The following is a 14,938-nucleotide window of genomic DNA, read 5'->3' on the forward strand; positions in this document are numbered from 1 at the left end:
CGCGCGGTGCCGGGCCAGGCTGGGCGCGGGGCCGGGCGCCCAGCCCGGCTCCCGGCCCAGCACCATGCCCCCGGCCCCGTGACCCCGGCCCGGCCCAGCACCATGCCCCCGGCCAAAGAGGCCCCGGCCGAGCCCTCCCTCCCTCCCGATTTTCCCGGACATGCCCGGCTTTTGGGGATTTCCCCCCGGACGGGGATTTGAGCCCCCAAAAGCCGGACATGTCCGGGAAAATCCGGACGTATGGTAACCCTATGCTAATAGGGATGCCTTCCTGTCCCATCTCCGATGCAAATGAGGCTAGGGGAGTTTCCTTAATCCTGTCACCCTTGTCCAGAGGGGTTTAGGTGTGTCTCTCCCTGCCTTTTCATTGTTTTTTGTAAGTCTTTCTTCTGATCGGCTTTGGTTCAAGCAGAGGCTGGCGGGGGGCGGGTCTTTCGTGAGTCAATCAGGCTGGGGACTGTGCCCTGGTTCCCCAAGAACACAGAGCTGATAGGTAACACCCTGCAAGGTCTCAAGCAAGGCTGGGGCTCTGCAATGTGGGTATGTGGATAGACCAAGAGAGGGAGGAGGTAGGAGCTGGACACTGTAAAATTATTTCCCTGTCTCCCTGCCACGAGCTCCTGGTGTGGGCTTTTGAGAGGTCTTTGTTGTTCCTGACTGGCCCTCCTTAGCTTGCCCTCCGTCAGGGCAGTTCTTGGGCCCTCACTTAGCAGACTGCTTCAGTGTCTTGGCTGTGTTTGTGTAGGCAGCCTGGTGCAGGGAAGTCACCCCTTTGTTGTCACAGGCCTTTCTGCCATCCTTTCCTTCTCTGAACTTGCCCCTTTATAGCAGGCCTTGTTAGGGTGACTGGATAATATTAAATTACTCACTTCCGCCTTCTGAAGTGTGGAACCCCCCCTTGAGGAAGGTTACTGTGGTGCCAGGTTGGAAGTGATTTTCTGCAGGAAGCCAAAGAACATAGCTTTTGTAGAAGCCATTTTGCCAGAGGTTTGGGAGCCAGTGTGTGTAGGCTGGGCCGAAGCTTGCTTTGTGTACAAATAAAATGATTTGGAGGAGTTCTGGGATTTTTGATTTGTTTTCTTCTTGTTTGAGGCATGTTGTATTTCTTTGAGAATAAGAAAACTGGTTTTGGACTTAATTGGAAAGAGTCTTGGATCTGTTTTTATTTAGAGTCAAAATACTTTGTATTATTTATTTATTGTTTTAAAACATTATCTATAAAAATCTAATAATAAAATAGCACCTAAGTAGTTTTTATTTTTAACTGGACACCATTTCATAGACACAGAATTTCTTTTTGGCGAACATTGTTAAATAATGTAGTAGATGTGCACAAACAATGTCAGAGCAAGATAACATGCAAATTGAGAACAATAAAAACCTGTGCTGGGTGAGGGGATTTGGGCCCAAAAGCAAAAAAAACATTAGTGCAATGTTGATGTTACATATTTAAACACAAAAAAGTAAGGAAAGGTAAGGTTCTCATAGTAACATTAATTCTCCTGTGTATACAATTTTCAATTACTATTACTCATAATAATAATAATTAATACCTAGCTCTTATATAGTGCTTTCATCAGTAGATCTCAAGTGCTTTACTGTGCGGGTCAGTATCATTCACATTAGGTGACCAAATATATATGTAAATAAAATGCAGTAAAAATCATAAATTTCTTGGGGAGGTGTGTTGTCTTTTGTCTGTGCAGCACCGTGCACATTGTCATTCTGTAAATGATAATAATAATGAGCAGTGTGGATGAGTTAATGTTACTATGTGAAACTAACGTCACTGTCTAGTGTCTTTATATTTGAATATGAAACTTTAATGTACATTAATGAAGTGTTCTTCATGTAATGTTATTTTCTGTTTTACATATATAACTGTACAAAGAAGTAAAATTTTTCTTAGAATGCTGAAGTTAATTGAAGTTATCTTGGTACTATAGGCAGAATGTCATTTTAAAAATGCCATAAAAGACAAAGGTATTCCACAAGACAAATACCGTAAATGTTATTTCCATATCTACTACATATTGTGAAGAAGTATTTGAATTTTACTTCATCAACTCTGTTTACACAAGGAAAGAGTTAATTATCAGTTTGGAATTTGACAGTTAACCAGCTGTTTATATTATCTTTCCAAGCATTTCTCCATTTGTGGGAGTCTGGTCAGTTTAATGAACTAGATGAGTAATTTCTTTTCAGAATGGTAAGAGATAATAATGAACCTGTTTGATTTTCAAGCACCTTACTGATCTTTCTTCCCAGATACTTTGTGTCTTTACACTGTACAAACAGTATGCAGTATGCAGATTTTTGTGTGTTACTAGTGCAATTAGTTTGTCATATGAACTCTGAGAAATTTAGAAAAACTGTATTTATAGTATTGTCAACCTCAAATGTTCAAAAATCATGAGTTAGTCCCCCTAAAATAAAAAGATTAAAAAAACCCACCATATTTTTTATTACCTGCCACAGGTTAGGGCGATCATGGCTCCCACTGGCCGCGGTTCGCTGCTCCAGGCCAATGGGGGCAGTGGGTAGTCGCGGCCAGCACATCCCTCAGCCCGCGCTGCTTCCCGCAGTCTCCATTGGCCTGGAGCAGCAAACCGCGGCCAGTGGGAGCTGCGATCGGCCGAACCTGTGGATGCGGCAGGTAAACAAACTGGCCCGACCCGCCAGGGTGCTTACCCTGGCGAGCCGTGTGCCAGAGGTTGCCAACCCCTGCTTTAAACCACAGCCAAATGGAAACATTGAGCATTGCAATGAAAGCAACAGTATCATGTTGTGATATGAACTGAGAACATTACTGGCCCCAGAAAAACAATTTCATTTGCTTTAAATGTCCTCAAAGTCTTGTTTACAGTAGGCAAGCTTGCAGGATAAATTTTTTTTTCCTGAATTTGTTCAAATGATTGACTACCCAGTATCATTTCCAGAAATGAGATATAACTTTTTCAACAAAACTAACTATCACCAATGATCACCATTAATTTTTTTTCTGTGATATACAACACTTTTTAAGTTTATTCATAAATATTACTAGGATTATTAGAGGATTTTTTTAAATTATTGATCCCTCTACATTAGCCTCATGTAGCTTTTATCATAAAATATAATTTCTAGCAAGATGTTTTCCATCATAGTTATGGTGGAGTGGCAACACCATAGTTACGGTTATATAGTTTAATAATTCAAAATGTCCCACATAAATAATTTGTGCAAATAAGTGCAAGATGTAAATACCAACTGTTCAAGATATGTCAGCTATATTGTAGAAAAGATGAATGGTAATAGTTCAGCGGCATAACTTTAAAAAAATATTTCCTGTGTTTTTTGTTTATTGCAGGAAGAAGGTCACTTTTTGTGGACAGATGGATCTTCTTATCTTGGAAAAGCTGAGATCTCGTCCTTGTCCTTGATACTAGAGAATGAAACTGATTGCTGTGCTTTTCAGCAAAATCCAACTGGTCCAAACTATTTCTTCACAGGATTTTTCTGCTATATATCTTTGCCATATATTTGCGAATATGAATGTAACTATATTTCTTTCAGTCTTTTACATTTATCTGAAGGTGTTTTTTCCCCATAAAACTACATTAATGATGTTAATTTTAGAAAAATCAGCCTTTATATTTATCAATTATTCTAAATTTTTGGTGTTTTTTTTCAGTACCTTCTGTACCAGAAAACTTTGTGTTTAACGTGCAAGACATCAAAACAACCGAAGCTGTGTTTGTTTGGAGTGAGTTGAATGACTGGCTTAAATCAGGATTTGAACTTATAATTAAATACTATTTTGATGATTCAGAACAACATTTTGAGCGCTTGCCTCTAAATACAACACACACAACAATTGTGCAATTGTCTCCTGGTCGCCTCTATAAGGTTTTACTATCAGCAAGGAGCCCCAGAGGGGCACAGACTAACTTAAGTCCAGTTCTGATGGTAGAGACAAGTAAGTTACAAAACATACAGTAATAATAACCATTCAATCATTCACTTTTTCATATTTTTTTCTTTTAAGACACTATGTTTTATGTTCATGGACATGCTAAAATTAGAGATGGGCTGAACTGAAATCTTGGATATGAACACTGCTAGATTTTAGTGTTCAAAATCTTGATCTTAATCCATAGCTAAAATGCACTATTGGAACAGATTGTGAAAGGATTGAGGAGTTTACATAGGGCTTAAGTAGAAAACAGGCTAAAATGTGACTAGCTGTAAGGTCAGAGATTTAACTTCTGATTTAAAAAATATTTCAAAACCTCAATCCCATCATCATTCTGCACCTAGAACTTCCATTGAAGTCAAAAGGGTAAGGGCCAGTCTGTCAGTAAAAGGTGAAAAAGCACCCATTTGACCACCATGATTTAATAAAATTGCACAGGTTCTAATTCTCAAGGAAAAGACTTCTATCTATGTAGCGAAGACAAATTTTACAGTTTGAAATACACTATAGTTATTTTTGACCCAATGGAGCAAGCTAAATGGAATAGAGATAAATGTATAACCCAATTATCTACTGTCGTACCAAAATCTAACTGAACACACCCAGTGAACACTAGCAAACACTGGATAAAGGTGATTAATTCCTTTGAATCAAAGGTGAGTTAAAGAGAAATCTAATTAAGAATAAATTACTTCAGAGACACAAACAAAACTTCAAAACCACTCAGTCTGCCAAAGAATGATACAACAAGTAGAGGAACATATTTTACAACTTAATTTCTGTCTGAATCCAATCATTTTGTACCTTCTTTTTGAAAGTAGTATAGACAAAAAAGTATGAAATTATATTTTTTGTTCCAAAATGTAAAGTCAAATGGTTTTTTAAAGATATAAACATTTTAGGTGTAAAAATTGGATATATGAAACAACTGAGATAATTAAACTGCTAGAAGGAGAGGATATCGTTATATAGGGAATCAACTGCATATAATCTGGGATTATTCCAAACCAAAAGACTTTTGGTCTGATCTTTGAAAACTGATTGCAGGGGGAAATCCTTCAAGTTCCTATCTCTGTGGTGTTAAAATCTGTAGCGATTAAACAAGGATAGACGCTTTGGGCTGGATTAGCATCTGGTAAACCATCATGAGTAAGGGGCAGGGCATGGCTGCATTTCCCTAGGAGCAGAGCAGGAACCAAATTGCTCCAGAGGAAAGTAAGGTGTACCAGCCCTATACCTGGTGGATTTTACTCCCTCCTCTGTACTGGCTCAGGTCTGCTGACTTGTGTGTTTGAGGTGGAGAGACTACACCCACTTCCCACCCCTGCCTATCTGGTTATATCTTTAATAAGTAATAACTAAAAAATTGCCAGAAGCTATTTTCTTATTTTCCTTTTTTAATTTTGTCATCAGGGCCATTACATTCTCACAGTTTAGAGGCTACACATGTATCATCAACAGAAATCTATTTACAGTGGGACCCTCCAGAGAACTCCTCCAATGCATCTTTTCATCACTATCTTGTCACTATTTTGGACACTGAAGTGAACACATCGGAGAAATTACCAGTTCAGAAAAGCACCACTACAATGGTAATTAGAAACATCAAGCCGTATCATCAGTACAAGATATATTTACAGAGTGTAGCAGAAAAGGGATCTCTAAGCTGCAGTGAGAAGCCTATATTAATTACAACAGGTAATTACATATATATATATATAGATCTTTTCCATTTAAATTGAAAATAGAAAGCACAAAGTTACTGTTAATTGGTACTATATAAGTACACCTTTACCCCGATATAACACTGTCCTCGGGACAGGGCTGGCTCCAGGCACCAGCTGAGCAAGCAGGTGCTCGGGGCGGCCAAGGGGAAGGGGCAGCACGTCGGGCTCTTCGGCGGCAATTCGGCGGCAGGTCCCTCGGTCCCTCTGGGAGGGAAGGACCTGCCGCCGAAGAAGAAAGCGGCGTGGTGGAGCTACAGCCGATCGCGGCTTTTTTTTTTTTCCCCACCGCTTGGGGTGGCAAAAACCCTGGAGCCGGCCCTGCCTCGGGAGCCAAAAAATCTTACCGCGTTATAGGTGAAGCCTCGTTATATATCGAACTTGCTTTGATCCACTGGACTGCGCAGCCCCGCCCCCCTGGAGCGCGGCTTTACCGCGGTATATCTGAATTCGGGTTATATCGGGTCACGTTATATCGGGGTAGAGGTGTAGTGATTTACTGGTACGTGTTTGGAGGCAAGCCAGGCAAATTCTCTTTCTCTAAATTGCCTCTATCATTCATTAATTTTCCAGATGGGGAGTGTATCTATCCTCTTTTTTCCCCAGTGTCTTGTGTTAATATTTGCTAAATAAACTTCATAATGGTTTATATATATTTATTTACACAGCTCATATATTTAATAATAATAAAATGGCTAAATCTCCATGTATTCCAGTGTAGCTTTGAACATAAAAACATGATGAATGTGAAGTTTAAGCAAAGCTGAGCAGTGCACCAATTAGGAGGATTTTTTGCAATTTGCACTTGACACTTGCTCAAAGTTCCATAGGCTGTGGAACAGGGGGGCCATGACTCAACCACTTTTAAGCAGCGATCCCTTACTAAATCAGGACAGCTACTTCTGATGCAGTCCAGAACGTTACTCTGGCTGTGTGGTTGCAATGCAGTTGAAATTTGACCCAGACAGTCCTTGGAGGTGCTGGAGAACCAAATTTCAGTGAGTGCCGCTGTGACTTGGTGCACAGGGTCACAATGCCACTCAAATTTGGCTTGGTCACCCCTCTGTCAAGACAGAGGGATGGTCAGGTCAAATGGGGTTGCGACCTGGCATATTGGGAGTCTGTTCGGTGCAGTGCCAGAGAGTCTGCTGAGAACTTAATTCCTGGCAGCGCTGGCTCATGCACTGTGTTGGTAAGAGAGGGGAGACTCCTGGGTTGAGGGAGACCCGGTGTTCCTGTAGGAGCAGGAGAGGGGAGAGAGTATAGGGAACAGAACAGAGTCCCAGCTGGGGGGGAATTCCCATCCCCCCAGAAATATCTCATTTGACCTACATGAAGATAGACCAATGATTATACTAATGGTCAGATTTTGATACCCTCATTCACAGTGTTTAGTGCTTTACTCTGTAACTATTTCCACTGGAATGGAAGGGACTACTTGCAGAGTAGGGGACTACTGATTGTGAGTAAAGGTGGCCACAAAGGATGACTGGAGCAATTTTAATAAAATACTAGTCTTAAAGGTGCCACAGGACCCTTTGTTGCTTTTTAGTAATAAATAATACTTTTCAGATACCAGTCACCATTAAACCATCCATTTTCTATATTTATATGGAGACTTAACAGCACAGAAACAAAGAGCACAGTACTGTTCATCCTTTCACACATTCTGGATAGCTCAACTTCCCCTTCCCATCTTTCCCACTTCCTCAAGCCTTGTCCTTAATGTTTCCACCTGCCCACCCCATCCTACAATATAAAACCACAGAGAGATACAACAAGAAACTGCAGTTTATATGAAAGAATGCAATTTAAAAATCATTAACTACAGAAGGTGAGTGTACAATCTAATATAACCTCTCTTTTGATTAAAGCACTTTACAAATTTAGAGGTTTCTCTTGCTATGGTTATGTATGTGTCTTATCCAAGTATCACAAAAGAAAACATAAAATCAAAGGATTGCATTAGGAAGGGTTACTAAATGGACAATACCTTTAACCTGTATTTATACACTGTAATTTTTTGTCTTTATTTAAGCTGTCAGTCCACCTAGCAATGTTGTTATTCATCCCGAGGATGTGCAAGAAGAGAGTGTAATTCTTCACTGGAAGGTACCACAAGAGGGCCTTGGATCCTACATTCAAGTGAAACCTACTACAGATGTGGATGAAACTGTAAAGTTTTTAGTAAACACCACAGATAGATTTAAGATTAATCATCTAGTTCCTGGCATGACTTATGAAATAGCAGTGGCAACTGTGAATAATGGAAATATGAGTGAACTGAAAACCATTCAATGCACCCTAAGTAAGATAAAATTTTATAAAGATTAACAGATTTTTTTTATTATTATTATTGTTGTTTAGCATAAATGATTTGGCAGATAGGGTAGTTTTGCCTGGCAATTCTGGGCCTAAATTGAGAGATTAATGCATTTATGTAAACTGTCAGAGGCACAGTCTTTAAATTAAGAGCATCAGAATTACATAGCACAAGTCAATGCAAATGGTACAGCATTATATCATAACCATGCTTAGACGTGCAATGGCAGCACTGAATGCAGTTGTGTGAGAGAGATGGGGACCAGCTAAGACATTTTACTCCCACCGTGAAAAGAGATTGGGTGTGTTGTGGATTTGAAATGGGGTGACGAAATACAGGAATGGTTCGGGTTAGATAATCTGTATATTGGTCTGTTAGGCTGTTAGTTCAAGTAAAATGCCAGGAGTTATGTAGGCTGCTACAGCAAGAGTATGTTGACAAAGATGTAAATGGATGAGGGAAATGAATTAAAGGCTAATAAGTAGAAATATGGTGCACGTAATTTATGAGAGGTAAAAACTGTACATTGTTTATCTAAGGATCTTCTCTGTTATACTTAGTTTCCTGGGAGATAGAGAAGGTCCTGGTACAATATAGATTTTTAGCAAGTATGTAAGGAATGTGGAAGGTTCACACTTAATATGTGTATGTTTGTGTAGGGCAGTGGCTCTCATACTTTTGTACTGGTGACCCCTTTCACATAGCAAGTCTCTGAGTGCGACCCCCCCCATAAATAAAAACACTTTATATATTTAATACCATTATAAATGCTGGAGACAAAGTGGGGTTTGGGGCAGAGGTTGACAGCTCGTGACCCCCCATGTAATACCCTCATGGACGACTGGGGGGTCCCGACCCCCAGTTTGAGAACCCCTGGTGTAGGGGGATAGGGCTGTATAATATAGACAGCTGAAAAATGACATCATCACACTAAATATAACTGATTACAGTATTTTTTGGTAGATTTTTGTCATTTTTTGGGCATAGCATGGTGTCCAATACCTCATTCCAGTTACAGAGGCCAAGAAATTACAAAAGGTACTTTTCACAGCTGCTAGCACCAGCTGTGGAGCAAGAATGCTAAGATGTAAAGATCGCTTACCAGTGAAATGTAGGCTTACTTGGCACTTCTTCTGTGACTTATTTTACAGTCCATAAGTTCATTTGTCTAAATTTGTTTCAAATACTGGTTCTTCACTGCTTACTGGAATTATGAATGAAAAGGAAATTAATATGACATCTTCTGTAGACTAAACTGTTGTGAGATTGACCTCCTTTATAAAGTGCTTTGAGATTTAGTGATGAAAAATGCTATATGAGAGCTCGTTGTTTATTTATTTCTCAGTGATACTGTATCTTATTATGGTAGCTATCACTTTATGCCATATGAACATATTTCTCAGAAAACCTGCTTCAGATTTATCGTAGTACAGTAACTCCTCACTTAAAGTTGTCTCGGTTAATGTTGTTTCGTTATGTTGCTGATCAATTAGAAAACATGCTCATTTAAAGTTGCGCTGTGCTCCCTTATAACGTTTTTGGCAGCCGCCTGCTCTGTCCACTGCTTGCGGAAAGAGCAGCCCGTTGGAGCTAGCTGGTGGGGGCTTGGAACCAGGGTGGACGAGCAGCCCCCCTACCAGCTCCCCGCTCCCCTAAGTTCCCTGTGCGGCAGCTGCCCAGCAGGCTTTCCATTGTTGGCAGTTCAGCTGTCCCTCCCCCCCACTGCCATGTGCTGCTCCTGCCCTCTGCCTTGGAGCTCCTCCCAGGAGCCTCCTGCTTGCTGTGCAGGGAGGAGGGGAGTAGGGGGGCTAATGTCAAGGTGTCCCCCTCCCCCCTGCTCCTGCCCCCCATTTACTCCATCTCCATAGAGCCGGGGGGTGGGGGAGGAAGGGACATGACAGGGCTCAGGATGGAGGGAGCTTGCTGGCAGCAGCTGCCGTCTCAACTTGCTGATCTACTTAAAAAGGCAATGTACTTAGCGTGGGGTCAGAGTACTTAAAGGGGCAATGCACATCTCTCTCGCTCTTTCTCTCTCTCTCTCACACAGGGTGTGTGTCTCTTTCTCTGTCTGCCGTGCTGTTTCCCCTCCCTCATTTGTGCTGCCTTTTAGAGTGTGAGGCTACATTAACAACAATGTGTTAACCCTTGAGGGCTCAGCCAGTACTAGTTCATCATTTAGCAGTAAGACATTCCCTGGGAAATATCCCACCCTGTAGTGAGGCGGCCTGGCCCCCGATGGCCCCTGAGGGAGAGGAGCCTGAATTGGCACCCAAGTGGGCGGAGCCACCGCCACCTGTTCCCGCCCCCCGGAAGTCAAGGGGCGGGACAGGAAGTATAAGAGCCAGGCCCCAGCCCTCAGTTAGAGCCCAGCAGCCGGAGAGGCCAGACGTGCCGGTGCGAGCTCCGGCTAGACCAAGGCTTCCCAGAGCCAGGTACCCGGACACGGACGGACCGAGCTGCCCCAGAGCCAGATACCCGGACACCGACCGACCGGACCTCCCCAGAGCCAGGTACCCCGACGCGGATTGGCCAAGCCTTCCCCAAGCAAGGTACCCCGACGTAGACTGGCCACCCTTGCCCCGAGCACGGTACCCCGAGGAGGGGCCCGAGTGCCCCCTTTACTGGAGACCAGAGGAGCAACCCGACCCAGACGACCCTCTGCGAACTGAGGAACCCATGGTGTGGGACCCCACTGCCGAGCCCAGCGGGGAGCAGGTACAAATGGAGGGGGAAATGGAAAGCAGCCCGGGGGTAGCTGACCCCAGTCTAGCTACAACAGAGAGCGAACCAATGTTGGTGTGTTGCGGTCAGGACCCCACCAACACAGCGGCAGACTGACTGCCGCTCTTAGGGCCCCGGGCTGGGACACAGTGGAGTGGGTGGGCCTGTGTCCCCCCTGCCACCCCACTTAACGGGTGGCAGTCTCCCCCTCCAGCCAGCGCTCTGGCACCGCCACTGAGCTATTGCTTGCTGCCCTGAACGAGTGCTTGTTGCCCCACCCTGACTGAGGGCCTGGGGCGTCCCGAGTTTGTCCGTGCTCAGCTCCTGATACCCAGACCTGAACCCGAACCCCTGAACTATTGTTTGTTGCCCCGCCCTGACTGAGGGCCTGGGCCTACCAACTTTGTCTGGGCTCAGCCTGAAGGAAGGTCCTGAGGCCCTGAACTATTGTTTGTTGCCCCGCCCTGACTGAGGGCCTGGGCCTACTGACTTTGTCTGGGCTCAGCCTGAAGGAAGGTCCTGAGCCCCTGAACTATTGTTTGTTGCCCCGCCCTGACTGAGGGCCTGGGCCTACTAACTTTGTCTGGGCTCAGCCGGAAGGAAGGTCCTGAGCCCCTGAACTATTGTTTGTTGCCCCGCCCTGACTGAGGGCCTGGGGCTACTAACTCTGCCTGGGCTCAGCCTGAAGGAAGGTCCTGAGCCCCTGGACTATTGTGTGCTGCCCCGCCCTGATTGAGGGCTGGGCCTGAACTCCTGACTTTCCTGCTCAGCCTGAAGGAAGGTTCTGAGCGCCCTGGACTATTGGGGGTTGCCCTCCCCTGAATAAGGGCCTGGGACGTCCTGAGTTTGTCAGGGCTCAGCTCCGGATCCACGGAGCTGAGCGCCCGAACTATTGTTTATTGCCCCGCCCTGAGCTAGCGCGGGGGCTTGACTGACTTTGTAATCCCCAGCTCCGGCAGTGAGGACCGGAGCCCGGGCCTGAGTTACTGCCGGACCCTGACGGAGAGCAGGAGCTCATTGCAGAGGCCGTGTACCTTTGGCCTAGTCCCTGCCAGAGGGGCGGAACCCTGAGACCGATCCAGGCCGTGTAGTGAGGCGGCCTGGCCCCCGACGGCCCCTGAGAGGGCCCGACCCCCCCGCACCGGACGTTTACACACCCTCTTCAACCCTCTGACTTCACTACCTCAACTAAACTTCACAATCATCATTGCTATGTACAGTATTAAATTGTTTGTTTAAAACTTATACCGTGTGTGTGTGTGTGTGTGTGTGTGTGTGTGTGTATATATATATATATACTCGTTCATAAGCTGAATTTTTTTAGTAAAAAAGGGAAGCATCAGAGAAAGGGGTCAGCTTATGAATGGGTATAGAGAGGGAGAGGTGTGACACAGCCCCTCCCCCCCAATAGAGGGGGCAAGGAGAGGCAGCACAGCCAGCAGAGCCAGAAGGGAAGAGGTGGGACCAAAGTCTCTCCTCTTCTGGCCACGCTGCTCTCCCCCTAGCCACCAAAGCAGCTGCAGCTCCGGGGCGGCCCGGCCCTCCGGAGCAGGCTGCGTCCGTGCCGCCTGGCCCGGCCCGCCGGAGCAGGCTGCGGCCACGCTGCCCAGCCTGCCGGAGCAGCTCCAGCCAGGCCAGAGACATCCTCACCTGGTCCGCCCCAGCTAAGGTGGGAAGGGATGGGATGGGGAGAGTGTGGGGTCCTGGGCTAGGGGTGGGGTCATGTGGGGGGGGGGGGTGGCCAACCCCTGACTCCCAGCTTCTCTCTCCTACTCCTCACCCTCCTGCAAAATTTCCACACCAGTTGCTGTCTCGGCCCATCAGGGTAAGCTGCTGGTGGGCTGGGGCACTTTGTTTACTTAGGTTTACCTCCATGCCTGCAGATGCTCGAGGTAAACAAACTGCCTCAGCCCGCCAGTGGCTTATCCTGATGGCTTGGGAGCCAAAGTTTGCCGACCCCTGAATTATAGGGTAGGCTTATGAATGGGTCATAAAAATTTCCATTTTTACTTATCCATCTTGCAGTGGTCAACTTATAAATGAACTGGCTTATGATCGAGTATGTATAAATATATATATTTATTTTGTCTGGTGAAAAACATTTCCCTGGAATCTAACCCCTCCCATTTACATTAATTCTTATGGGGAAATTGCATTCGCTTAACATTGTTTTGCTTAAAGTCGCATTTTTCAGGAATATAACTACAACGTTAAGCGAGGAGTTACTGTATTTTCATTCAGCTTTTTGTTAACTCATCTAACATTTGCTCTATTTTTTCTTGTTCCAGAGCCCAAACCAGTTCAGATTATTGTCCCTTATGACATTTCTAGTAATTCTGTGGTTTTATTTCTTCAAATACCTGATGTTGGAGTATTTGATGGTATATATGTTACAAGCAAAGGAGGACCTAATGCTACGCTGGCTTTAAAGAATGAAAATAAAGTAACAATTGAAAACTTGATCCCAGGCACAGAATATGATTTTTATGTTTCTACAGTAAGTAGAAACACGTTAAGCTCCGTATATCACGTACCTGGTGTAAAAACATGTAAGTAAATTAAAAAGTAATTTCCTAAATTACAACTTTAAATCGCTTTTGAAGGCCAAGATCTCCTCTACTCAGTATAGATACAGTGTCAGACCTTGAGATCTATTTCGGAAATTCATAATTAAATCATACCACTAGATGTTTTATAAAGAAAGCTATAACTATACATTAGCATTGCTGATATTTTAAGTCTTTGTACTCATTTAGATGCTTTATTTGTACCAAGTCTCTACTAATAATTAGCATGTAATTCAAGAATTAAAACAATATTAAATTTGTTGTTGGCCTTGTGGGAAAAATAAAGTATTGATGTTTTGACCATTCCTATTTAGTCAATCAGATGAATATCAACAGAGCTTTTTCTATGTCCTGATATCAATAGGTCTGTGCTTATGGATGCATCTCAAGGTATGTTAGGGGGTGTGTAATAGTGTTTACATTTCAATGCTGCAAGGTGCTAACATCAATGAGAATTAAGCTCAGCACTTCATAGGAGACACTCACCACTAAAGCTGGTTGGAATTCTTGGAATGACTCACCCCCCCCCCCAAATATGCTTTTTCTAAAAATATTTTTTATGGTGAAATTTTTTTGTTGTTTTGAAATTTTCCATTTTTTCCCCAGTGAAACTCCAAAACCCAAAAATGTTTTGGTTTTTCATTTTTCTGCTTTTAATTGTTTCCATTTTTCAACTCCCTACATCATACACTATTTTTCAGTGGCAAAATGTTAGAAGGAAAAAAGAGAGGATAGAGGAAAAGAGAGACAGGCGAACCTCACAAAAATATGAAAATATTCAAAACAGAAAATTTTTGTGACTGAAAACTTGATAAAAATCATTGCAGAAAATTTTGAATGAATGGAAAAATGTTCCGTTTTAAAACCTACAGGATGAAAATAATATCTGAATTTTCTATTAAACATCTTTACCATTTTTAAACCAGTTCTACTCATCCCCTCCCAGGACCCAGGCCTTAAAATATGAATTGACTTTGGGCCAAATCCTCATGGCAGAGTCCAGACTGAGTAAGTCGGCTGGGTATTGGGCAGATAGTTGGAGGCAGAAGGAAAAAACCCTCACCTCTCAAGGCTATGAAGTCACAGAGGCTACTTCAGTTTATTATTCTGAGGAGCCTTCTACACCCTTTTCCACCCTTACTGCAAGGCAGAGAACTGGCCATTGCGTGCAGCTACAGATACTTCGGCTCCTTGTTCATCCTTCCCTTGTAAAAATTTGGCTACTTAGACAGACACTTAATGGTTTTAAACAAATATTACACTCATTTAGTGTTACCATAATACCCCTCTGCCCCCCAATGCTTTTTATTAGCTCCATGATTAACCAGTGAGAACCCTTTAGGGCATTGTGGATGAGATCTGATCTGCAAATATTTATTACAGAAATGAGCTGTGGAAGTTAATATGTATTTTACCATCTGTTTTTGAGAAAAACATGTTTTGTAGTAAATAGAAGTAAGTGTGGCTAGAAACGCAATCACTGAAGGGATATAATAAAAAAACAAGGGATACTATTTTGGGGACAATGTACTGCATACGTGATGCTGAACTCCAACACACATAACAACCTCTGTATTAAGGTAACGATATATGGAAATATGCGGTGAACCCTTCACATAGTCTGAGATGAGGGCCACATAGCCCCACC

At 43.5% G+C, this 14,938-nt stretch overlaps 1 protein-coding gene across 1 annotated transcript in view; it reads left to right on the forward strand.

The window, feature by feature from the left end:
- Positions 1–14,938, forward strand: part of PTPRQ (protein tyrosine phosphatase receptor type Q) — a 205,334-nt gene that overhangs the window by 14,776 nt on the left and 175,620 nt on the right. Inside the window, exons 8-12 of the mRNA XM_034764828.1 lie at positions 3,350–3,536; positions 3,674–3,958; positions 5,369–5,653; positions 7,718–7,987; positions 13,012–13,272. Of these exons, the coding sequence (XP_034620719.1) occupies positions 3,350–3,536; positions 3,674–3,958; positions 5,369–5,653; positions 7,718–7,987; positions 13,012–13,272 (1,288 nt within the window). The remainder of the gene's footprint in view (positions 1–3,349; positions 3,537–3,673; positions 3,959–5,368; positions 5,654–7,717; positions 7,988–13,011; positions 13,273–14,938) is intronic.

Source organism: Trachemys scripta, chromosome 1, assembly GCF_013100865.1.
Source record: "Trachemys scripta elegans isolate TJP31775 chromosome 1, CAS_Tse_1.0, whole genome shotgun sequence".
Lineage (NCBI taxonomy): Eukaryota > Metazoa > Chordata > Testudines > Emydidae > Trachemys > Trachemys scripta.